Source organism: Convolutriloba macropyga, chromosome 3, assembly GCF_964194025.1.
Source record: "Convolutriloba macropyga chromosome 3, txConMacr16.3, whole genome shotgun sequence".
Taxonomy (NCBI): domain Eukaryota; kingdom Metazoa; phylum Xenacoelomorpha; order Acoela; family Convolutidae; genus Convolutriloba; species Convolutriloba macropyga.
The window spans coordinates 25,056,236-25,083,616 of record NC_134470.1 but is presented as its reverse complement, the minus strand read 5'-3'; the positions used below and the strand labels follow the sequence as shown (position 1 = coordinate 25,083,616).

Sequence of the window (27,381 nt, the reverse complement as noted above, 5' to 3'; positions counted from 1 at the left end):
ATCCCGATTGTAGGATACTTTGATTATTACACTTTGCCTGCCGTTATGCAAAACAATGTCATAGAGATACCTATTTTATGTCCCTCAGCATCATCCTTCACAATGATGAATTAATAGCCTTTAGTTTTCGGGACAACATGCTCGTTATCGCAATTTTGTTATGAATTATGTTTGATGCTGTAAAAAATAGTGTACTAACATCCGTTCTCAATTCTGAGATCCCTCATTAAGGATTCAGTCATTGACCAGACAAAGTAACGTTTAGTCTGAAGTCTGAGATGATTAAAAATATGATTCATTTTCCTCTCCTGAGTGCAGTCGACTGATCCCAGGTTGATAAATATGACAGGTTCATCACCAGCAGTTTCCAGGAAAGCAGAGAGCCTTGTCCCCAGGGGTGGGTTAGTCCTGGCATCCGATACAAAGCCTAAATGCAAGAAATAAGATTGACTACAGAAAAGAGAAATGATGAAGATCAAATTTTTACCATACTGGTCTCAGATGCTCTAGAGTTGTGAATTCTAGAAACAAAACTTGGCGCTGTGCGACCACACCTGCTTTGATTATTTTAGGGTTCACTTGAACCAATTTACAAATTTACAATTTACATATTTGGTTTTTAGTCGAGATACTTAAAGGAGAATTCACAGATGTGGTTCAAACCATGGCTGAAGTCCCAGATGGAACCACCTCTGAGCAGACCATCCCGAACCGAAATGACTTCTGATTAGATTCAACCGTCCTCATAAATTTTTCTAAGCTCCAATTACACCTGAACCGATTCTGAACAGACTTAAGTTCGCTCAAAAGACATGCATGCGCTCTACGTTGAAATGACTTCTGATGTGATCTATATGCGCTTTATAATCAGACGAAATTGCGCTGGAAATCATTTGTGTTGCGAAGGCCCTCAAAACCGTATCTGATCAATTGTGCTCAAAGATCTCCTTGATTGAACCATCTTGCAATCCTGCTCTCCAAATTGTCTCTTGTGATCAGAGCAGCAAAACCTTACAGTGTATCCTGTCATGAACTCTATTCCTAGTTCATACCTCGCGAATGTCAGATTCGACTACCGGCAGTGTGTACTAGAAGAAAAAAAACGATGAGATTTAAAAAGTTTTTGTGCCTGTGTTTGATCATGAAAATCAAGAGAAAAGATCATATTGTAGACAAACAAAATCGCATGGATATATAATCTTCAACACGTCTTGTATACGACTCAAGATCAGAGTAGTATATAGTGAATACTGAACTAAACACCTCACCCCATCTCGGGAAGTATAAGCACAAATCTCTGGTACCGCGAGTATCGAATACATATAGTAGTGAGAGGCAAATTTTAGTGTTAACGATATTTAATGTAAATTGTGCTGTCGATTTTAAGTAGATTTTTTTTAAATCCATGCAAATGAGATGCATGAAGATAGAGAGATTAAAATTAGCGAGATCAAAAAGTTTTTGATGGTGATGAAAACCTGAAAATCTAAGTAACGTTTTGCCCTTTCCGGGTAAAGTAATAAAGAGTTATCGGATTTTCGGCCTGTTTTTGGGAGTGCCTTCCAAATTAGTATTTTGCTGTACTTCAAAAACAAATCTCTCCAACGGTTCCGATCTAAACATATCCAATAAATCGTTGTCCGTGAGAGTCCGGTCATGGGAAGTTTTTCACAGAGTGTGATTGTGTGCTATATGGATTGTCCTGTTGATAACCGCTTTAAAATGTTGGTGGTTACAGGTTGGTCTCGTTAGGGTAGAAGGGGCATTTTCCGCAAACTCGATCATTGACACTTTCAATGATGGTTGGTTGGTTGGTTGGTTGGTTAGTTGGTTCGTTGTCTGATTGGTTGGTTAGTTGGTTGGTTGGAGGTAGCGGGAGAATACGGTACTTCTGATCCTTTTATTAAAATTAATTAACTGTAGTCCAAATAGCGCTTCGCTCTCTCAAATTTGGGACCATTGTCTGGAGTGCTCATTAGACTTTTGATTTCCTAGTCTTCACTTGTGTACTCCTAATTGGATTGCTTGTTCGATTTCTCCAGTTAAGTAGAATCCCTCCCGCCGTAGCTCCTTTTTCTCATATCTATTGCATGAGTTAAAAATTTTTCTTACGTTGACTTTTTGATCTGATGGTGCGGTGCGGTCTCTTTTCTGCGTGTTTAGCGAGGTCAGTCACCCTCTCCTCCTTTTTTCCTAACTTTACCAGAAGGCTTTCACTTACTCCCACAATTTAGTGCTAAGGTTTGAGGATCTTTGAAGTAGTTTCCGCCAACTCTTTTGCTGTCCCAGAATTAATCGATTCTAACGAACCGTCCAAATGTTTCTAGCTGCTATCCTGATTTTTTTCTGGCCGTCTGGATGTTCTTTCCTAGCTATTGCTGTCCTTCTTGTTCACTCTAAAAATCTCTCGTGTGAAATCACACGATTTTTTCTCGTGTGATGAAAAATCACACGATTTTTCGTGTGAAAAATGCGTCTCGTGTGATTTCACACGAGAAAATTTTCCTCGTGTGATGAAAAATTACACGATTTTTCGTGTGAATGAATGTATGAGGAAATGAAGCAATTTTTATAGAAAATTCAGATTTTTTCCTCGTCCTAATTTCCTTTAGAACAGACGGCCGAGCTATCCATGATAATTTCATGCTACATTGGGCTCTTTTTAGTGATTAAAGCCAGAGATAATACTTTAAATTGAAAAAGTTAGGTATAAAGTGCAATTTTTTCTTTGTTTTGTCATTTCAAAAGAGAATCTGGTTATTTCAATGTACTATAAGTGAAATCAATGGTGATTTCAATGGACTAAACACCCAACAAAAAGAGCCCAATAAAAAGATTTTAAAATTCAAGGCATAATGTATTCAACGTAGATTTTTGCCTGACGTGGTCATGAACACATAACTCGAATTTGGCACAAGCTTCATTGTTTCTCAGTTCTTGTATAAGTTTGCTAATTTTTGAAGCAGACCTACCAGAGATGCAGAAGACCACCTCAATTGGTTCGAATACCAGCAAGTCATAAAAAGTCATTAACAAAAATTTATCTCCTTTTTGTAGGACCAGCAGAAAAGATTGTAAATAATATCTCTTAGATCAATTTTTAAGGCATTAGGAGAAAAATTAAGCTATCATGTCGAACATTTGAAAATTTTAGACAAAATCTTCTGCAATAGCAAAAATCACAAAGTTTGTGAGTTTTTCAAACACCTGACAACTAAACTTTTGTACGAAATATTGGTGTGAATGAATGTATGAGGAAATGAAGCAATTTTTATAGAAAATTCAGATTTTTTCCTCGTCCTAATTTCCTTTAGAACAGACGGCTGAGCTATCCATGATAATTTCATGCTACATTGGGCTCTTTTTAGTGATTAAAGCCAGAGATAATACTTTAAATTGAAAATTTTAGGTATAAAGTGCAATTTTTTCTTTGTTTTGTCATTTCAAAAGAGAATCTGGTTATTTCAATGTACTATACGTGAAATCAATAGTGATTTCAATGGACTAAACACCCAACAAAAAGAGCCCAATAAAAAGATTTTAAAAATTCAAGGCATAATGTATTCAACGTAGATGTAGCGCACTCAAGAGTTATAGGTTCAAAAAGCTTCTTGAATAATGCATTCTCTGTGGGTATTTTACTCATCCCAATTTCTTTTAGAACACAAGAATGTTCTCTCAATTGGATTCTCATACTATTTTGGGCTTTTTTCAGTGATAAAAACAAAAGATAAAACTTTAAAATGATAAAAATGTGGTAAAGTGGGCCACATAAATTTTTCCCGCAAAACCCTTTTTTCCAACGCTGATTTTGAGTGATTGTCAAGTATAGTTTGTAGAAAATCTCATTTTTTAAATCAAAATCAGTGTTTGTTCGCGCAAAAAACTCATAGCTGGAGAATATAAGAGAATCTAACACGTTACCGAGGAAACTGTTTTGTGAGGTTTGTACATTTTTTTCTTTGTTTTTGTCATTTAAAAGACAGTCTGGTAAGCTCAAAGGACCATACTTTGGTTGTCAGGATTGGAAATTTATGCGGTGGTTGATAAACACCTTAAAAAAGAACCCCATTCAAAATGATTTAAATTCTTTATGGATATTGTGTTCAAAGTAGATATAGCGCACTCAAGAGTTATAGGCTCAAAATGCTTCTTGAATATTGCAAACTCTGTGGGTCGTTGACTTGCTTCTTCTAAGTGAATTCACACAAATGTACGGATAAATTGAATAAAATCATTTTGTGACAAGTTTTTGACAGAATTTTTATGGAGAACCTGCTAAAACATATTGAACTACAACCCAGACTGAAAAGCCGAAATAGCCACATCAGCAAATGTTGCTATAAGATGACTTACAACGGCTAACTCTTTAGCTGTGATTCATAACGAGCTGCCATTCTTGATTTGGTCATCTTTTAACCCTTTTTCAAGGAATAGTTGAAGAGAAAACAGATTGAATCGCAAAAAGTGGGGTAAAGTGGGCCACCTAAAAGATCCTCTCACAAAAACTATTTTTATTCTTATGTGTTGACTGTAGTTTGTCAGTCAAGCTGAATATTAGCAGTTAATGGCATATGAGCCTTATATTTATGAATAACTCTGACCTGAGCCACGACCTGACGTTTTTATTTGATAAAGAGGAATCACTTCTTTCTGTTTTGACAATAGTATTTATTTTTGAGTTTCATAACCGGAAAAGCAAGGAAAAAGTTCTTCTAGCGTTTTAACTTGCTTTTCCTAAGTGAATTCACACAAATGTACGGATAAATTGAAAAAAATCTTTTTTTGACAAGTTTTTGACAGAATTTTTACGGAGAACCTGCTAAAACATATTGAATTACAACCCAGAGTGAAAATCCGAAATAGCCACATCAACAAATGTTGCTCTAAGATGACTTACAACGGCTAACTCTTTAGCTGTGATTCATAACGAGCTGCCATTCTTGATTTGAACATCTTTTAACCCTTTTTCAAGGAATAGTTGAAGAGAAAACACAATGAATCGCAAAAAGTGGGGTAAAGTGGGCCACCTAAAAGATCCTCTCACAAAAACTGTTTTTATCCTTATGTGTTGACTGTACTTTGTCAGTCAAGCTGAATATTAGCAGTTAATGGACTTTGAGCCTTATATTAATGAATAACTCTGACCGGAGCCACGACCTGACGTTTTTATTTGATAAAGAGGAATCACTTCTTTCTGTTTTGACAATAGTATTTATTTTTGAGTTTCATAACCGGAAAAGCAAGGAAAAAGTTCTTCTAGCGTTTTGACTTGCTTCTCCTAAGTGAATTAACGCAATTGTATTGATAAATTGAATAAAATCTTCTTTTGACAAGTTTTTGACAGAATTTTTACGGAGAACCTGCTAAAACATATTGAATTACAACCCAGACTGAAAACCGAAATAGCCACATCAACAATTGTTGCTCTAAGATGACTTACAACGGCTAACTTTTTAGCTGTGATTCATAACGAGCTGCCACTCTTGATTTGAACATCTTTTAACCCTTTTTCAAGGAATAGTTGAAGAGAAAACAGATTGAATCGCAAAAAGTGGGGTAAAGTGGGCCACCTAAAAGATCCTCTCACAAAAACTATTTTTATCCTTATGTGTTGACTATAGTTTGTCAGTCAAGCTGAATATTAGCAGTTAATGGCATTTGAGCATTATATTTATGAATAACCCTGACCGGAGCCACGACCTGACGTTTTTATTTGATAAAGAGGAATCACTTCTTTCTGTTTTGACAATAGTATTTATTTTTGAGTTTCATAACCGGAAAAGCAAGGAAAAAGTTCTTGTAGCGTTTTGTTTTGCTTCTCCTAAGTGAATTCACACAAATGTACGGATAAATTGAAAAAAATCTTTTTTGACAAGTTTTTGACAGAATTTTTACGGAGAAACTGCTAAAAATATTGAATTACAACCCAGACTGAAAAGCCGGAATAGCCACATCAACAAGTGTTGCTCTAAGATGACTTACAACGGCTAACTCTTTAGCTGTGATTCATAACGAGCTGCCATTCTTGATTTGGTCATCTTTTAACCCTTTTTCAAGGAATAGCTGGAGAGAAAACACAATGAATCGCAAAAAGTGGGGTAAAGTGGGCCACCTAAAAGATCCTCTCACAAAAACTGTTTTTATCCTTATGTGTTGACTGTAGTTTGTCAGTCAAGCTGAATATTAGCAGTTAGGGGCATTTCAGCCTTATATTTATGAATAACTCTGACCGGAGCCACGACCTGACGTTTTTATTTGATAAAGAGAAATCACTTCTTTCTGTTTTGACAATAGTATTTTTTTTTAGTTTCATAACCTGAAAAAAGGAAAAAGTTCTTCTAGCGTTTTAGCTTGCTTCCCCTAAGTGAATTCACACAAATGTATGGATAAATTGAAAAAAAAATCTTTTTTTGACAAGTTTTTGACAGAATTTTTCGGAGAAACTGCTAAAACATATTGAATTACAACCCAGACTGAAAAGCCGAAATAGCCACATCAACAAATGTTGCTCTAAGATGACTTACAACGGCTAACTCTCTAGCTGTGATTCATAACGAGCTGCCATTCTTGATTTGGTCATCTTTTAACCCTTTTTCAAGGAATAGCTGGAGAGAAAACACAATGAATCGCAAAAAGTGGGGTAAAGTGGGCCACCTAAAAGATCCTCTCACAAAAACTGTTTTTATCCTTATGTGTTGACTGTAGTTTGTCAGTCAAGCTGAATATTAGCAGTTAAGGGCATTTGAGCCTTATATTTATGTATAACTCTGACCGGAGCCACGACCTGACGTTTTAATTTGATAAAGAGGAATCACTTCTTTCTGTTTTGACAATAGTATTTTTTTTGAGTTTCATAACCTGAAAAAAGGAAAAAGTTCTTCTAGCGTTTTGTTTTGCTTCTCCTAAGTGAATTCACACAAATGTACGGATAAATTGAAAAAAATCTTTTTTGACAAGTTTTTGACAGAATTTTTACGGAGAAACTGCTAAAAATATTGAATTACAACCCAGACTGAAAAGCCGGAATAGCCACATCAACAAGTGTTGCTCTAAGATGACTTACAACGGCTAACTCTTTAGCTGTGATTCATAACGAGCTGCCATTCTTGATTTGGTCATCTTTTAACCCTTTTTCAAGGAATAGCTGGAGAGAAAACACAATGAATCGCAAAAAGTGGGGTAAAGTGGGCCACCTAAAAGATCCTCTCACAAAAACTGTTTTTATCCTTATGTGTTGACTGTAGTTTGTCAGTCAAGCTGAATATTAGCAGTTAGGGGCATTTCAGCCTTATATTTATGAATAACTCTGACCGGAGCCACGACCTGACGTTTTTATTTGATAAAGAGAAATCACTTCTTTCTGTTTTGACAATAGTATTTTTTTTTAGTTTCATAACCTGAAAAAAGGAAAAAGTTCTTCTAGCGTTTTAGCTTGCTTCCCCTAAGTGAATTCACACAAATGTATGGATAAATTGAAAAAAAAATCTTTTTTTGACAAGTTTTTGACAGAATTTTTCGGAGAAACTGCTAAAACATATTGAATTACAACCCAGACTGAAAAGCCGAAATAGCCACATCAACAAATGTTGCTCTAAGATGACTTACAACGGCTAACTCTCTAGCTGTGATTCATAACGAGCTGCCATTCTTGATTTGGTCATCTTTTAACCCTTTTTCAAGGAATAGCTGGAGAGAAAACACAATGAATCGCAAAAAGTGGGGTAAAGTGGGCCACCTAAAAGATCCTCTCACAAAAACTGTTTTTATCCTTATGTGTTGACTGTAGTTTGTCAGTCAAGCTGAATATTAGCAGTTAAGGGCATTTGAGCCTTATATTTATGTATAACTCTGACCGGAGCCACGACCTGACGTTTTAATTTGATAAAGAGGAATCACTTCTTTCTGTTTTGACAATAGTATTTTTTTTGAGTTTCATAACCTGAAAAAAGGAAAAAGTTCTTCTAGCGTTTTAGCTTGCTTCCCCTAAGTGAATTCACACAAATGTATGGATAAATTGAAAAAAAATCTTTTTTTGACAAGTTTTTGACAGAATTTTTACGGAGAACCTGCTAAAACGTATTGAATTACAACCCAGACTGAAAAGCCGAAATAGCCACATCAACAAATGTTGCTCTAAGATGACACACAACGGCTAACTCTTTAGCTGTGATTCACAACGAGCTGCCATTCTTGATTTGGTCATCTTTTAACTCTTTTTCAAGGAATAGTTGGAGAGAAAACACAATGAATCGCAAAAAGTGGTGTAAAGTGGGCCACCTAAAAGATCCTCTCACAAAAACTGTTTTTATTTTTATGTGTTGACTCTAAATTGTCAGTCAAGCTGAATCTTAGCAGTTAATGGCCTATGAGCCTTATAACTATGAATAACTCTGACCGGAGCCACGACCTGAAGTTTTTATTTGATAAAGAGGAATCATTTCTTTCTGTTTTGACAATAGTATTTATTTTTGAGTTTCATTACCGGAAAAGCAAAGAAAAAGTTCTTCTAGCAATTTAACTTGCTTCTCCTAATTAAATTCACACAAATGTACGGATAAATTGAATAAAATTGTTTTTTGAGAATTTTTTGACAGAATTTTTGCGGAGAACCTGCTAAAACATATTGAACTACAACCCAGACTGAAAAGCCGAAATAGCCACATCAGCAAATGTTGCTCTAAGATGACTTACAACGACTAACTCTTTAGCTGTGATTCATAACGAGCTGCCATTCTTGATTTGGTCATCTTTTAACACTTTTTCAAGGAATAGTTGGAGAGAAAACACAATGAATCGCAAAAAAGTGGGGTAAAGTGGGCCACCTAAAAGATCCTCTCACAAAAACTGTTTTTATCCTTATGTGTTGACTGTAGTCTGTCAGTCAAGCTGAATATTAGCAGTTAATGGCCTTTGAGCCTTATATTTATGAATAACTCTGACCGGAGCCACGACCTGACGTTTTTATTTGATAAAGAGGAATCACTTCTTTCTGTTTTGACAATAGTATTTGTTTTTGAGTTTCATAACCGGAAAAGCAAGGAAAAAGTTCTTCTAGCTTTTTGACTTGCTTTTCCTACGTGAATTCACACAAATGTGCGGATAAATTGAATACAATTTTTTTTGACAAGTTTTTGACAGAATTTTTACGGAAAACCTGCTAAAACATATTGAATTACAGCCCAGACTGAAAAGCCGAAATAGCCACATCAACAAATGTTGCTCTAAGATGACTTACAACGGCTAAATGTTTAGCTATGATTCATAACGAGCTGCCATACTTGATTTGTTCATCTTTTAACCCTTTTTCAAGGAATAGTTGGAGAGAAAACACAATGAATCGCAAAAAGTGGGGTAAAGTGGGCCACCTGAAAGATCCTCTCACAAAAACTGTTTTTACCCTTATGTGTTGACTGTAGTTTGTCAGTCAAGCTGAATATTAGCAGTTAATGGCCTTCGAGTCTTATATTTATGAATAACTCTGACCGGAGCCACGACCTGAAGTTTTTATTTGATAAAGAGGAATCACTTCTTTCTGTTCTGACAATAGTATTTATTTTTGAGTTTCATAACCGGAAAAGCAAAGAAAAAGTTCTTCTAGCGTTTTAACTTGCTTCTCCTAATTAGATTCACACAAATGTACGGATAAATTGAATAAAATTGTTTTTTGACAAGTTTGTGACAGAATTTTTACGGAGAACCTGCTAAAACATATTGAAATACAACCCAGACTGAAAAGCCGAAATAGCCACATCAGCAAATTTTGCTCTAAGATGACTTACAACGGCTAACTCTTTAGCTGTGATTCATAACGAGCTGCCATTCTTGATTTGGTCATCTTTCAACCCTTTTTCAAGGAATAGTTGGAGAGAAAACACAATGAATCGCAAAAAGTGGGGTAAAGCGGGCCACCTAAAAGATCCTCTCACAAAAACTGTTTTTATCATTATTTGTTGACTGTAGTTTGTCAGTCAACCTGAACATTAGCAGTGAATGGCCTTGGAGCCTTATATTTATGAATAACTCTGACCAGAGTCACGACCTGACGTTTTTATTCAATAAAGAGGAATCACTTCTTTCTGTTTTGACAATAGTATTTTTTTTGAGTTTCATAACCGGAAAAGCAAGGAATAAGTTCTTCTAGCGTTTTGACTTGCTTCTCCTAAGTGAATTCACACAAAGGTAGGGATAAATTGAATAAAATCGTTTTTTGACAAGTTTTTGACAGAATTTTTACGGAGAACCTGCTAAAACATATGGAACTACAACCCAGACTGAAAAGCCGAAATAGCCACATCAGCAAATGTTGCTCTAAGATGACTTACAACGGCTATCTCTTGAGCTGTGATTCATAACGAGCTGCCATTGTTGATTTGGTCATCTTTTAACCCTTTTTCAAGGAATAGTTGAAGAGAAAACACAATGAATCCCAAAAAGTGGGGTAAAGTGGGCCACCTAAAACATCCTCTCACAAAAACTGTTTTTATCCTTATGTGTTGACTGTAGTTTGTCAGTCAAGCTGAATATTAGCAGTGAATGGCCATTGAGCCTTATATTTATGAATAACTCTGACCAGAGCCACGACCTGACGTTTTTATTCGATAAAGAGGAATCACTTCTTTCTGTTTTGACAATAGTATTTTTTTTTGAGTTTCATAACCGGAAAAGCTAGGAATAAATTCTTCTAGCGTTTTGACTTGCTTCTCCTAAGTGAATTCACACAAATGTACGGATATATTGAATAAAATCTTTTTTGACAAGTTTTGACAGAATTTTTACGGAGAACCTGCTAAAACATATTGAAGTACAACCCAGACTGAAAAGCCGAAATAGCCATATCAGCAAATGTTGCTCTAAGATTACTTACAACGGCTAACTCTTTAGCTGTGATTCATAACGAGCTGCCATTCTTGATTTGGTCATCTTTTACCCCTTTTTCAAGGAATAGTTGAAGAGAAAACACAATGAATCGCAAAAAGTGGGGTAAAGTGGGCCACCTAAAAGATCCTCTCAGAAAAACTGTTTTTATCCTTATGTGTTGACTGTATTTTGTCAGTCAAGCTGAATATTAGCAGTTAATGGCCTTTGAGTCTTATATTTATGAATAACTCTGACCGGAGCCACGACCTGACGTTTTTATTGGATAAAGAGGAATCACTTCTTTCTGTTTTGACAATAGTATTTTTTTCTGAGTTTCATAACCGGAAAAGCTAGGAATAAATTCTTCTAGCGTTTTGACTTGCTTCTCCTAAGTGAATTCACACAAATGTACGGATATATTGAATAAAATCTTTTTTGACAAGTTTTGACAGAATTTTTACGGAGAACCTGCTAAAACATATTGAACTACAACCCAGACTGAAAAGCCGAAATAGCCATATCAGCAAATGTTGCTCTAAGATTACTTACAACGGCTAACTCTTTAGCTGTGATTCATAACGAGCTGCCATTCTTGATTTGGTCATCTTTTACCCCTTTTTCAAGGAATAGTTGAAGAGAAAACACAATGAATCGCAAAAAGTGGGGTAAAGTGGGCCACCTAAAAGATCCTCTCAGAAAAACTGTTTTTATCCTTATGTGTTGACTGTATTTTGTCAGTCAAGCTGAATATTAGCAGTTAATGGCCTTTGAGTCTTATATTTATGAATAACTCTGACCGGAGCCACGACCTGACGTTTTTATTTGATAAAGAGGAATCACTTCTTTCTGTTTTGACAATAGTATTTATTTTTGAGTTTCATAACTGGAAAAGCAAAGAATAAGTTCTTCTAGCGTTTTGACTTGCTTCTCCTAAGTGAATTCACACAAATGTACGGATAAATTGAATGATATCTTTTTTGACAAGTTTTTGACAGAATTTTTACGGAGAACCTGCTAAAACATATTGAAATACAACCCAGACTGAAAAGCCGAAATAGCCACATCAGCAAATATTGCTCTAAGATTACTTACAACGGCTAACTCTTTGAGTGTGTTTCATAAAGAGCTGCCATTCTTGATTTGGCCATCTTTTAACCCTTTTTCAAGGAATAGTTGAAGAGAAAACACAATGAATCGCAAAAAATGGGGTAAAGTGGGCCACCTAAAAGATCCTCTCACAAAAACTGTTTTTATCCTTATGAGTTGACTGTATTCTGTCAGTCAAGCTGAATATTAGCAGTTAATGGCCTTTGAGTCTTATATTTATGAATAACTCTGACCGGAGCCACGACCTGACGTTTTTATTTGATAAAGAGGAATCACTTCTTTCTGTTTTGACAATAGTATTTATTTTTGAGTTTCATAACCGGAAAAGCAAGGAATAAGTTCTTCTAGCATTTTGACTTGCTTCTCTTAAGTGAATTCAGACAAATGTACGGAAAAATTGAATAAAATCTTTTTCGACAAGTTTTTGACAGAATTTTTACGGAGAACCTGCTAAAACATATTGAATTGCAACCCAGACTGAAAAGCCGAAATAGCCACATCAGCAAATGTTGCTCTAAGATGACTTATAACGGCTAACTCTTTAGCTGTGATTCATAACGAGCTGCCATTCTTGATTTGGTCATCTTTTAAACCTTTTTCAAGGCATAGTTGTAGAAAAAAAACAATGATTCGCAAAAAGTGGGGTAAAGTGGGCCACAAAAAAGATCCTCTCACAAAAACTGTTTTTATCCCTACGTTTTGACTGTAGTTTGTTTCCCTCGGCAGTGGACTAAACATGCGTCCAGAAACACTCGGCAAGTGATGTTTTCAGCCGCTTTGCGCATTTTTATCAAGAACTCGGGCTTTGCTTATAGCGAAAAAATAGGGTACACTTAGGAGCTTTGCTGATTTCTCAAAAACTACTGTACCAAATTTAACGGGCATAGGCGCGTTTTGTTGCTACTGAAACTCTCTTGATTGATGTTTTTAATTGTATTTCTGAATCAGTAACCGCAAAAAGTTATCTATGTCCAAACTTTGAAAAAAATTGCAATTTTTGTTCATTTGGGGTCAATTTTGGTCATTTTCGAATTTCTCATTCAATTTTTGACCAAAACGAGTAATTACTGGCCTAATCTGTTGCTGTTAAGACTTTCTTCTCTGGAATGGCTAGTCACATTCCTGAAAATTTTCTTTAGAACACTCATTTAATGATGAATTCAGAAAATTAAAATCCTTTCTCAATTTTATGGCTGAGTGGTGTTATGCGCAATTGCACAAGTTTTTCGGCGTGTGTTTTGTGTTTTCTAGAGACTATTTAAAGTGTTGAAGCTAATTGTGTCAAATATTGGGGTTAATTCAAAAATTTTTCTTTTTTCGCGATTTCATCAAAATTCTGTGGATGTTGTTTTATGTCAAAACACACAAAACATTATAGCCTTCATGGTGAGGTGGGAAATTTTTTCCCACCTCACCATGAAGGTTCGCCGTGACCTAGAACGTGGAATGGGAACAGAATTACACCCACAAATACGCCGGGAACGCTGTTTCACGTTGTTTTACGTCGGTTCCGGAGATCTTGGGCTTCGATTTTAGCCCAAAAAATGGGGTACAGAACAGTATTTTGTTAATATCTGCTAAAGTACTGAACCAAATTAAACGGGAGTGGTCGCATTTTGTTGGCACTAAACCGGTCTTGCTTGCAGTATTTAGTTGGTTTCTCAAATCGGTCTTATCAGAAAGTTATTAATGTTTAAATTTGAAAAAAGTCGAATTTTTGGGCTGTTCTGGGTGACCCAAATTTTGGTACAACAAAACGCGAGAGTTACTAAACAAATGTTAGTGTTTTAGAATCCCCAGATAGTGGGCATTATCCCCATATAAATTTTATATGGTGTTTTATGTAGTTCAGACGTTGAACTTTAGCTCTGAACAGAGGTCACCTCTCTTTTTTGAGCATTTGGCAGGGTACCTACTTTTTGCTATAACTTCTTCTAGAGTGCACCGATTGGGCTCATTTTTTAATATGATGCGTATCTCAAGCAGTGCTACAAACTATACTAAGGGGTTTTTTGTTTTTGTTCCGCCGTTTTAGAGAAATTGGCCAGTAAACTTGCCGTCGATTTTAGCCCCAGAAGCGGTTGACACCAGCGGTTGACACCAGCGGTTGACACCAGCGGTTGACACATCTTGAAGCTTTGAACTATCTTGCAAACCTTAGTGTTTTAGAATCCTCAGTTAGTGGAGAGTCTCCCCATATAAATTTGTAGCATGGTGTTCCGAACACACATGGTGTATTTTAGCGAAACCTGACCAGTACTTGGGCGATTTTGGCATTTGGTACGGTACCTTTATGTTGCAATATCTCCTCGTAGAGTGAACCAATTTTTGATCTGTTTGTTGATTTGAACTCAGCTTGAGCCGTACTTGAATCCCTGTAAATGGCGTTTTGTTTCTTTCAGCCGTTTTCGAGAAATTGGCCAGGACACATACCTCCATTTTGTCCAATTCGTGTCCGGTACCTTTTGTGTTTCAACTTGTGAAATGTTGAAAATTATTGATTTTGAATGCAAATTTAGGTGCATTGGACACCATTTGTAACGGGCAAGCTCCCCATATATATTTTGTGTAGGTTTTTCCGAGATCTAGGGGGTCAATTTTCACTCTGCAAGTGACCCCCCCAACCCCCTGATTTTATGCTTAGAATCAGGTTATTCACTTGGGAAGATGTGAAAACTATCAGATTGGGTCACCCAAACTGGTCCCATAGACCGGGTATATTGTCCTGGTGCCCTGGTTATAGTTATGGCTTGTTATTATTTATAACAGTTGATATTTATAACGCGAAACCGGACCCGAAATGGGTCATTTGGGTCATTTGGTACGGTACCTTTATGTTGGAATATCTCCTCGTAGAGTGAACCGATTTTTGATCTGTTTGTTCATTTGAACTCAGCTTGAGCCGTACTTGAATCCCTGTAAATGGCGTTTTGTTTCTTTTAGCCGTTTTCGAGAAATTGGCCAGGACACATACGGTCATTTTGTCCTTTTAGTGACTGGTACGTTTCACGTTTCTACATGTGAAATGTTGAAAATTGATGCTTTGACTGCACGAATAGGTTCGTTGAATTTCATTTGTAATGGGAAATCTCCCCATATATATTTTGTATGGGGTTTTCCGAGATCTAGGGGGTCAATTTTCACTCTGCAAATGACCCCCCCAACCCCCCTAAATACACCCGTTTTTCAGCCTCTATCGGGTCCCCTCAGCAGCATCCAAGCTGTTCCCCAAACCCACTATGGGTCCCATAGGCCCAGTGATCCAGTGTGAATTGGTCCCAGTTGTGGTTATAGTTGTTATAGTGTTTATAGTGAGTTGTGTTTGGAAACAGAACCCGAAAATGGGTCATTTTGGTCATTTGGTACGGTACCTTTATGTTGGAATATCTCCTCGTAGAGTGAACCGATTTTCGATCTGTTTGTTGATTTGAACTCAACTTGAGCAGTACTTGAATCCCTGTAATTGGCGTTTTGTTTCTTTCAGCCGTTTTTGAGAAATTGGCCTCGACACATACGGTCATTTTTGACCTCTTAGTGACTGGTACGTTTCACGTTTCTACATGTCAAATGTTGAAAATTGATGCTTTGACTGCACGAATAGGCTCGTTGAATTCCATTTGTAATGAGGAATCTCCCCATATATATTTTGTATGGGGTTTCCCAAGATCTAGGGGGTCAATTTTCACTCTGCAAATGACCCCCCCCCCCCAATCCTCTGATTTGGTGCTCATAATGTGGTAATTCACTTGTGAAAGTGAGTAAAATTGACAAATTGTGTCAATAAGACTGGTCTCAGAGATCCTCTGTATGCCACTTTTGCATGCCACGTAACGTATCGGATTATAATTAGAGTTTGGGTGTTGGTGAATTACTATTTACTACTATTATTCTAAGGTGAGGGCGTTTCGCCCACATGAGGTGCACACCCCCCTGCCCCGCAGTTGACGCCTCTGGCAACCCCCCCCCCCCCGCTTTGGTTTTGTTTGTGCACCTCATGCCGGGGATGTGGTTCGTTCGCTGCGCTGCGTTTCGACATTTTGCGAGTTCTTGTCTTCTTCAACACTTTGTTCTCAATGTTTAATATATGTGTCCATGACATGTGTCCATGACTTTTGTGTAACGTGTTCTTTAGAGCGGATAAAATATGGTTGAACTGCTTTTTGCTTTTGAGCGGAAAGTGTACAGCTAGCTGAGAGAGTGCACTACTCGGCTTGGTTGAGTGGAGGTCATGCATGATTTCATGCATGACTTCCATTCACCCAATCCTAGTAGTGTTCTCTCTCACCTAGTAGCTACACTTTCCGGGCAAAAGCAAACTGCAAGGATACCCGGAAGTGCCTACCTAACTGCGCGGGTTGTCGCAGAGCTCCCACAAATGTGGCGAGCCTTAAGATAGGCGTAAAAGTGTATTTGAAATGTTGGTTCGTTTTTGTCTTTAGCTCAAAACCTGCTATTTCAGTTCTCAGTGGAAAGACCTGCCCCAATTAGTTTCAAACTGAATGGCCCTAAGAAGAAAATTAAAAGTGTCCTCTTCGTAGGTGACTCTCATGTCGCAAAAATGGAGAAGGAAGCTCCTGGGGTTTGCACGTTTGAGTTTGTTGGCATTGGAGGTGCGCAGGCACACGATTGGAAATTGAATTTTGGGAACGTAATTCAACGCTCGAAAGCGGAGGTCGTTGTGATCCAAATGGGAGGAAACGATGTTAGTCAGCATCCCAAAAAATTAGTTTGCGATAAACTGCCCATTGGTCAAACAGCGCAACATCTCTGTGCCCTAATGCGTTTCTGCCGACAGGAGGGCAAGGAGGCATACGTAGTGAAGGTTGTCAGTAGACAAAATTGTAGTTCGCATGCGGAAGCGATAAGCATGCTCAATAAGAGACTGAAAGATCAAAGAAAGCACTATTTTGTCACGCACGATGTGGATTCTGACGAAAAGTTTGCTAGCGATCAGGTCCACTTGACGAAAGCTGGATACGCTGAACTTTTTTCCGTCGTTGATAACTTTATTGGCGACATGTATTACTTTTGATGTTTTGTTCTTTTGTGTTTGTAATATTTGTTTTTCGTTGGGGCCACAATAGTGACCCAGCGGTAGAGCCTTGTTGAAGATGAGTTGTTGCTCATTTTTGCACATGGAATTGAAATTTCGTGCAATTTTTTGCAGAAAGTTAGCCCTCCTTGTTTTCATCCCTAACCTCTTAATTTCAATTTATTCAATCAATAATGCGTTGCAATTGAGGCCACAATAGTGACTCAGCTGTGACGTGCAACAATTATTACAAAAAATTTGTTTGTTTGCTTTAAAAGGGAAGAGTAACACCTAAATTTCACAAATCCTTTGTTTTTCAATTGAAAAAACTCTTCCTACAACGTTTGCCTACCCAGAGCGAAATGTGTTAGCTTTTAGACGTTTTCTGTTGCACTAGTGGTTTCGTAGGTGTATTTTGATGCCCAATTTTGAAACAATAGTCGGATTGTATTTTTTTTTTCTAGATTTCAATGTGAGAAGAATTAGGTACTCTTGTTCTTCAAAATTAGGGCATCTTTTTTTGTTAATATCTCACTAAGTTGTCTTTTTTCGAATATTTGACCATCAGAAGGTGTTAGTCAATCAGATTAGACGTGTTCAAAGGCAAGAACAACAACAGTTTCTACCTAAGTTGGTTCTGTAGAACAAAAAACATATTTCGTGGTCGAAAATTTTCCGCTCGCTTTTCTCTCCTAATTCTTAGACTTGAAAATTTCGTTCTTTATGGAATTTTCCCGCTATTTTTGGTCATAATTCGTTGAAACCGTCTGTATAGAGCTAATTGGAGCAAGTAAAGCGTCAGAATTGTCTTTTTTGCAAAAATTATAGAAATTTTTACCTTTTCTTTGATTTTTCCGTGGAAAAACTCTTCCAACAACGTTTGTCTACCCAGAGCGAAATGTGTTAGCTTTTAGCGGTTTTCTGTTGCACTAGTGGTTTCGTAGGTCTATTTTGACGCCCAATTTTTGAACAAAAGTCGGATTGTATTTTTTTTCTAGATTTCAATGTTAGAAGAATTATGTACTCTTGTTCTTCAAAAATAGAGCATCTTTTTTTGTTAATATCTCACTAAGTTCTCTTTCTTTCGAATATTTGACCATCTGAAGTTGTTAGTCAACCATAGTAGACGTGTTGAAATGCGAAAACAACAACAGTTTCTACCTAAGTTTGTTCTGTAGACTAAAAAACATATTTCGTGGTCGAAAATTTTCCGCTCGCTTTTCTCTCCTAATTCTTAGACTTGAAAATTTCGTTCTTTATGGAATTTTCCCGCTATTTTTGGTCATAATTCGTTGAAACCGTCTGTATAGAGCTAATTGGAGCAAGTAAAGCGTCAGAATTGTCTTTTTTGCAAAAATTATAGAAAATTTTACCTTTTCTTTGATTTTTCCGTGGAAAAACTCTTCCAACAACGTTTGTCTACCCAGAGCGAAATGTGTTAGCTTTTAGCGGTTTTCTGTTGCACTAGTGGTTTCGTAGGTCTATTTTGACGCCCAATTTTTGAACAAAAGTCGGATTGTATTTTATTTCTAGATTTCAATGTTAGAAGAATTATGTACTCTTGTTCTTCAAAAATAGAGCATCTTTTTTTGTTAATATCTCACTAAGTTCTCTTTCTTTCGAATATTTGACCATCTGAAGGTGCTAGTCAACCATAGTAGACGTGTTGAAATGCGAAAACAACAACAGTTTCTACCTAAGTTTGTTCTGTAGACTAAAAAACATATTTCGTGGTCGAAAATTTTCCGCTCGCTTTTCTCTCCTAATTTTTAGACTTGAAAATTTCGTTCTTTATGGAATTTTCCCGCTATTTTTGGTCATAATTCGTTGATACCATCTGTATAGAGCTAATTGGAGCAAGTAAAGCGTCAGAATTGTCTTTTTTGCAAAAATTATAGAAATTTTTACCTTTTCTGTGTTTTTTTCGTGGAAAAAACTCTTCCAACAATGTTTGTCTACTCAGAGCGAAATGTGTTAGCTTTTAGAGGTTTTCTGTTGCACTAGTGGTTTCGTAGGTCTATTTTGACGCTCAATTTTAGAATAAAACTCGGATTGTATTTTTTTTCTAGATATCCATGTGAGAAGAATTAGGTACTCTTGTTCTTCAAAAATGGACCATCTTTTTTGTTAATATCACAATAAGTTGTCTTTTTTCGATTAATTGACCATCAGAAGGTGTTAGTCAATCATAGTAGACGTGTTCCAATGCCAAAACAACAACAGTTTCTACCTAAGTTTGTTCTGTAGAAGAACAAACATATTTCGTTGTCAAAAATTTTCCGCTGGCTTTTCTCTCCTAATCTTTAGACTTGCAAATTTCGTTCTTTATAAAGTTTTTCCGCTATTTTTGGGCATAGTTCGTTGATACCAGTTGTATTGAGTGAATTGGTTGAAATAAACTGTCAGAATTGACTTTTTTGCAAAAAATTTTTGAAATTTTTAGCTTTTCTCTGATTTTTCCGTGGAAAAAACTCTTCCAACAACGTTTGGCTACCCAGAGCGAAATTTATTAGCTTTTAGCCGTTTTATGTTGCACAAGTCGTTTTGTAGGTCTATTGTGACGCTCAATTTCCGAACAAAACTCGGATTCTTTTTTTTCTAGATTTCCATGTTAGAAGAATTAGGTACTCTTGTTCTTCAAAAATGGACCATATTTTTTTTGTTAATATCACACTAAGTTGTCTTTTTTTCGAATAATTGACCATCAGAAGGTGTTAGTCAATCATAGTAGACGTGTTCCAATGCCAAAACAACAACAGTTTCTACCTAAGTTTGTTCTGTAGAAGAACAAATATATTTCGTGGTCCAAAATTTTCCGCTCGCTTTTCTCTCCTAATCTTTAGACTTGCAAATTTCGTTCTTTATAAAGTTTTTCCGCTTTTTTTGGGCATAGTTCGTTGATACCAGTTCTATAGAGTGAATTGGTTCAAATAAACTGTCAGAATTGACTTTTTTGCAAAAATTTTTGAAATTTTTAGCTTTTTTCTGATTTTTCCGTGGAAAAAACTCTTCCAACAACGTTTGGCTACCCAGAGCGAAATTTGTTAGCTTTTAGCCGTTTTATGTTGCACAAGTCGTTTTGTAGGTCTATTGTGACGCTCAATTTCCGAACAAAACTCGGATTCTTTTTTTTCTAGATTTCCATGTTAGAAGAATTAGGTACTCTTGTTCTTCAAAATCAGAGCATCTTTTTTGTTAATATCTCACTAAGTTGTCTTTCTTTCGGATATTTGATCGTCAGAAGGTATTAGTCAACAATAGAAGACGTCTTCAAATGCGAAAACAACAACAGTTTCTACATAAGTTTGTTCTGTAGACTGAAAAACATATTTCGTGGTCGAAAATTTTCCGCTCGTTTTTCTCTCCTAATTTTTAGACTAGAAAATTTCGTTCTTTATGAAACTTTTCCGCTATTTTTGGCCATAGTTCGTTGACACCACTTGTATAGAGAGAATTGGTGTGAATAAGTTGTCAGAATTGACCTGTTTTGCAACCATTTTAGAGATTTTTTCCTTTTCTTTGCTTTTTCCAGGGAAAAAAACTCTTCCAACAACGTTTGGCTACCCAGAGCGAAACGTGTTAGCTTTTAGCCGTTTTATGTTGCACCAGTCTTTTTGTAGGTCTGTCTTGACCCTCAATTTTAGAACAAAACTCGGATTTTATTTTTTTTCTAGATTTCCATGTGAGAAGAATTAGGTACTCTTCTTCAAAAATGGACCATGTTTTTTTGTTAATATCTCACTAAGTTGTCTTTCTTTCGGATATTTGACCGTCAGAAGGTATTAGTCAACAATAGAAGACGTCTTCAAATGCGAAAACAACAACAGTTTCTACCTAAGTTTGCTCTGTAGACTGAAAAACATATTTCGTGGTCGAAAATTTTCCGATCGTTTTTCTCTCCTAATTTTTAGACTAGAAAATTTCGTTCTTTATGAATTTTTTCCGCTATTTTTGCCATAGTTCGTTAACACCACTTGTATAGAGAGAATTGGTGTGAATAGGTTGTCAGAATTGACCTGTTTTGCAAACATTTTAGAGATTTTTTCCTTTTCTTTGCTTTTTCCAGAGAAAAAAACTCTTCCAACAACGTTTGGCTACCCAGAGCGAAACGTGTTAGCTTTTAGCCGTTTTATGTTGCACCAGTCTTTTTGTAGGTCTGTCTTGACCCTCAATTTTAGAACAAAACTCGGATTTTATTTTTTTTCTAGATTTCCATGTGAGAAGAATTAGGTACTCTTCTTCAAAAATGGACCATGTTTTTTTGTTAATATCTCACTAAGTTGTCTTTCTTTCGGATATTTGACCGTCAGAAGGTATTAGTCAACAATAGAAGACGTCTTCAAATGCGAAAACAACAACAGTTTCTACCTAAGTTTTTTCTGTAAACTAAAAAACATATTTCGTGGTCGAAAATTTTCCGCTCACTTTTCTCTCCTAATTTTTAGACTAGAAAATTTCGTTCTTTATGAAAATTTTCCGCTATTTCTGGCCATAGTTCGTTAACACCACTTGTATAGAGAGAATTCGTGTGAATAAGTTGTCAGAATTGACCTGTTTTGCAAACATTTTAGAAATTTTTTCCTTTTCTTTGCTTTTTCCAGGGAAAAAAACTCTTCCAACAACGTTTGGCTACCCCGAGCGAAATGTGTTAGCTTTTAGCCGTTTTATGTTGCACCAGTCTTTTTGTAGGTCTGTCTTGACGCTCAATTTTAGAACAAAACTCGGATTTTATTTTTTTTCTAGATTTCCATGTTAGAAGAATTAGGTACTCTTGTTCTTCAAAAATGGACCATCTTTTTTTGATAATATCTCACTAAGTTGTCTTTCTTTCGGATATTAGACCGTGAGAAGGTATTACTCAACAGTAGAAGACGTCTTCAAATGCGAAAACAACAACAGTTTCTACCTAAGTTTGTTCTGTAAACTAAAAAACATATTTCGTTTTCGAAAATTTTCCGCTCGCTTTTCTCTCCTAATTTTTAGACTTGAAAAATTCGTTCTTTATGGGATTTTTCCGCTTTTTTTGGTCATAATTCGTTGATACCATTTGTATAGAGCTAATTGGAGCAATTAAAATTATAGAACTTTGTACCTTTTCTGTGATTTTTCCGTGGAAAAAACTCTTCCAACAACGTTTGGCTACCCAGAGCGAAATGTGTTAGCTTTTAGCCGTTTTATGTTGCACCAGTCGTTTTGTAGGTCTGTTTTGACGCCCAATTTTAGAACAAAACTCGGATTCTATTTTTTTTCTAGATTTCCATGTTAGAAGAATTAGGTACTCTTGTTCTTCAAAAATGGACCATTTTTTTTTGTTAATATCACACTAAGTTGTCTTTTTTTCGATTATTTGACCGTCAGAATGTATTAGCCAACAATAGCAGACGTGTTCCAATGCCAAAACAACAACAGTTTCTACCTAAGTTTGTGCTGTAGAACAAAAAACATATTTCGTGGTCGAAAATTTTCTGCTCGCTTTTCTCTCCTAACTTTTAGAATGGAAACTTTCGTTCTTTATGAAATTTTTCCACTATTTTTGGCAATAGTTCGTTAATACCACTTGTATAGAGAGAATTGGTGTGAATAAGCTGTCAGAATTGACTTGTTTTGCAAACAATTGAGAAATTTTTACCTTTTCTTTGCTTTTTCCAGGAAAAAAAACTTTTCCAACAACGTTTGGCTACCCAGAGCGAAATGTGTTAGCTTTTAGCCGTTTTATGTTGCACTAGTCGTTTTGTAGGTCTATTGTGAAGCTCAGTTTTGGAACAAAACTTGAATTCTATTTTTTTCTAGATTTCCATGCTAGAAGAATTTAGTACTCTTGTTCTTCAAAAATTGACCATCTTTTTTTTGTTAATATCACACTAAGTTGTCTTTTTTTCGATTATTTGACCGGCAGAACGTGTTAGCCAACAATAGCAGACGTGTTCCAATGACAAAACAACAACAGTTACTACCTAAGTTTGTTCCGTAGACTAAAAAACGTATTTCGTGGTCGAAATTTCTCCGCTCGCTTTTCTCTCCTAATTTTTAGACTTGAAAATTTCGCTCTTTATGGGATTTTTCCGCTATTTTTGGTCATAATTCATTGATACCATCTGTATAGAGCTAATTGGAGCAAGTAAAATGTCAGAATTGTCTTTATTGCAAAAATTATAGAACTTTGTACCTTTTCTTTGCTTTTTCCAGGAAAAAAAACTTTTCCAACAACGTTTGGCTACCCAGAGCGAAATGTGTTAGCTTTTAGCCGTTTTATGTTGCACTAGTCGTTTTGTAGGTCTATTGTGAAGCTCAGTTTTGGAACAAAACTCGAATTCTATTTTTTTCTAGATTTCCATGCTAGAAGAATTTAGTACTCTTGTTCTTCAAAAATTGACTATCTTTTTTTTGTTAATATCACACTAAGTTGTCTTTTTTTCGATTATTTGACCGTCAGAATGTGTTAGCCAACAATAGCAGACGTGTTCCAATGACAAAACAACAACAGTTACTACCTAAGTTTGTTCCGTAGACTAAAAAACGTATTTCGTGGTCGAAATTTTTCCGCTCGCTTTTCTCTCCTAATTTTTAGACTTGAAAATTTCGCTCTTTATGGGATTTTTCCGCTATTTTTGGTCATAATTCATTGATACCATCTGTATAGAGCTAATTGGAGCAAGTAAAATGTCAGAATTGTCTTTATTGCAAAAATTATAGAACTTTGTACCTTTTCTGTGATTTTTCCGTGGTAAAAACTCTTCCAACAACGTTTGGCTACCCAGAGCGAAATTTGTTAGCTTTTAGCGGTTTTCTGTTTCACTAATGGTTTTGTAGGTCTGTTTTGACGCTCAATTTTAGAACAAAACTCGGATTCTATTTTTTTTCTAGATTTCCATGCTAGAAGAATTTAGTACTCCTGTTCTTCAAAAATTGACCATCTTTTTTTGTTAATACCACACTAAGTTGTCTTTTTTTGATTATTTGACCATCAGAATGCGTTAGCCAACAATAGCAGACGTGTTCCAATGACAAAACAACAACAGTTTCTACCTACGTTTGTTCCGTAGACTAAAAAACATACTTCGTGGTCGAAATTTTTCCGCTCGCTTTTCTCTCCTAGTTTTTAGACTTGAAAATTTCGTTCTTTATGGGATTTTTCCGCTATTTTTGGCCATAATTCATTGATACCATTTGTATAGAGCTAGTTGGCGCAAATAAAGCGTCAGAATTGTCTTTTTTGTAAAAATTATAGAACTTGTACCTTTTCTGTGATTTTTCCGTGGAAAAAACTCTTCCAACAACGTTTGGCTACCCAGAGCGAAATTTGTTAGCTTTTAGCGGTTTTCTGTTTCAGTAGTGGTTTTGTAGGTCTGTTTTGACGCTCAATTTTAGAACAAAACTCGGATTCTATTTTTTTTTCTAGATTTCCATGTTAGAAGAATTAGGTACTCTTGTTCTTCAAAACTGGACCATCTTTTTTTGTTAATATCACACTAAGTTGTCTTTTTTTCGATTATTTGACCGTCAGAATGTGTTAGCCAACAATAGTAAACGTGCTCAAATGCCAAAACATCCACAGTTTCTACCTAAGTTTGTGCTGTAGAACAAAAAACATATTTCGTTGTCGAAAATTTTCCGTTCGCTTTTCTCTCTTAATTTTTAGACTTGCAAATTTCGTTCTTTATAAAGTTTTTCCGCTATTTTTGGGCATAGTTCGTTGATACCAGTTGTATAGAGTGAATTGGTTCAAATAAACTGTCAGAATTGACTTTTTTGCAAAAAATTTTTGAAATTTTTAGCTTTTCTCTGATTTTTCCGTGGAAAAAACTCTTCCAACAACGTTTGGCTACCCAGAGCGAAATGTGTTAGCTTTTAGCCGTTTTATGTTGCTCTAGTGGTTTTGTAGGTCTATTGTGACACCCAATTTTTGAACAAAAGTCGGATTGTATTTTTTTTCTAGATTTCCATGTGAGAAGAATTAGGTACTCTTGTTCTTCAAAAATGGAACATCTTTTTTTGTTAATATCTCACTAAGTTGTCTTTCTTTCGGATATTTGACCGTCAGAAGGTATTAGTCAACAATAGAAGACGTCTTCAAATGCGAAAACAACAACAGTTTCTACCTAAGTCTGTGCTGTAGAACAAAACACATATTTCGTGGTCGAAAATTTTCCGCTCGCTTTTCTCTCCTAATTTTTAGACTAGAAATTTTCGTTCTTTATGAAACTTTTCCACTATTTTTGGCCATAGTTCGTTAATACCAATTGTATAGAGAGAATTGGTGTGAATAAGCTGACAGAATTGACTTGTTTTGCAAACCTTTTAGAAATTTTTACCTTTTCTTTGCTTTTTCCAGGAAAAAAAACTTTTCCAACAACGTTTGGCTACCCAGAGCGAAATGTGTTAGCTTTTAGCCGTTTTATGTTGCACTAGTCGTTTTGTAGGTCTATTGTGAAGCTCAGTTTTGGAACAAAACTCGAATTCTATTTTTTCTAGATTTCCATGCTAGAAGAATTTAGTACTCTTGTTCTTCAAAAATTGACCATCTTTTTTTTGTTAATATCACACTAAGTTGTCTTTTTTCGATTATTTGACCGTCAGAATGTGTTAGCCAACAACAGTAAACGTGCTCAAATGCCAAAACATCCACAGTTTCTACCTAAGTTTGTGCTGTAGAACAAAAAACATATTTCCTTGTCGAAAACTTTCCGTTCGCTTTTCTCTCTTAATTTTTAGACTTGCAAATTTCGTTCTTTATAAAGTTTTTCCGCTATTTTTGAGCATAGTTCGTTGATACCAGTTGTATAGAGTGAATTGTTTCAAATAAACTGTCAGAATTGACTTTTTTGCAAAAAATTTTTGAAACTTTTAGCTTTTCTCTGATTTTTCCGTGGAAAAAACTCTTCCAACAACGTTTGGCTACCCAGAGCGAAATTTGTTAGCTTTTAGCGGTTTTCTGTTTCAGTAGTGGTTTTGTAGGTCTGTTTTGACGCTCAATTTTAGAACAAAACTCGGATTCTATTTTTTTTCTAGATTTCCATGTTAGAAGAATTAGGTACTCTTGTTCTTCAAAACTGGACCATCTTTTTTTGTTAATATCACACTAAGTTGTCTTTTTTTCGATAATTTGACCGTCAGAATGTGTTAGCCAACAATAGTAAACGTGCTCAAATGCCAAAACATCCACAGTTTCTACCTAAGTTTGTGCTGTAGAACAAAAAACATATTTCGTTGTCGAAAATTTTCCGTTCGCTTTTCTCTCTTAATTTTTAGACTTGCAAATTTCGTTCTTTATAAAGTTTTTCCGCTATTTTTGGGCATAGTTCGTTGATACCAGTTGTATAGAGTGAATTGGTTCAAATAAACTGTCAGAATTGACTTTTTTGCAAAAAATTTTTGAAATTTTTAGCTTTTCTCTGATTTTTCCGTGGAAAAAACTCTTCCAACAACGTTTGGCTACCCAGAGCGAAATGTGTTAGCTTTTAGCCGTTTTATGTTGCTCTAGTGGTTTTGTAGGTCTATTGTGACACCCAATTTTCGAACAAAAGTCGGATTGTATTTTTTTCTAGATTTCCATGTGAGAAGAATTAGGTACTCTTGTTCTTCAAAAATGGAACATCTTTTTTTGTTAATATCTCACTAAGTTGTCTTTCTTTCGGATATTTGACCGTCAGAAGGTATTAATCAACAATAGAAGACGTCTTCAAATGCGAAAACAACAACAACAGTTTCTACCTAAGTCTGTGCTGTAGAACAAAACACATATTTCGTGGTCGAAAATTTTCCGATCGCTTTTCTCTCCTAATTTTTAGACTAGAAATTTTCGTTCTTTATGAAATTTTTCCACTATTTTTGGCCATAGTTCGTTAATACCAATTGTATAGAGAGAATTGGTGTGAACAAGTTGACAGAATTGACTTGTTTTGCAAACCTTTTAGAAATTTTTACCTTTTCTTTGCTTTTTCCAGGGAAAAAAACTTTTCCAACAACGTTTGGCTACCCAGAGCGAAATGTGTTTGCTTTTAGCCGTTTTATATTGCACTAGTCGTTTTGTAGGTCTGTTGTGACGCTGAATTTTGGAACAAAACTCGAATTCTATTTTTTTCTAGATTTCCATGCTAGAAGAATTAAGTACTCTTATTCTTCAAAAATAGAGCATCTTTTTGTTAAAACCTCACAGTTGTCTATTTTGGATATTTGAGCATGAGAAGGTGTTAGTCAACATTAATAGACGTGTTCAAACGCGAAAACAGTTTCTATCTCAGTTTGTTCTGTAGAACAAAAAACATGTTTTGTGGTCGAAAGTTTTCCGCTCGATTTTCTCTCCTCATTTTTTGACTCAAAAATTTCGTTCTTTATGAAACTTTTCCGTTATTTTTGGCCATAGTTCGTTAATACCAATTGTA

At 35.8% G+C, this 27,381-nt stretch overlaps 1 protein-coding gene across 3 annotated transcripts in view; it reads right to left on the bottom strand.

Moving 5' to 3' along the window:
- Window positions 1–27,381, bottom strand: part of LOC142336957 (UDP-glucuronosyltransferase 2C1-like) — a 115,151-nt gene that overhangs the window by 42,755 nt on the left and 45,015 nt on the right. For all 3 annotated transcript variants that reach the window (XM_075385953.1, XM_075385951.1, XM_075385952.1), the window contains one exon: window positions 200–427. In XM_075385953.1, coding sequence (XP_075242068.1) covers window positions 200–427 — 228 coding nt within the window. The remainder of the gene's footprint in view (window positions 1–199; window positions 428–27,381) is intronic.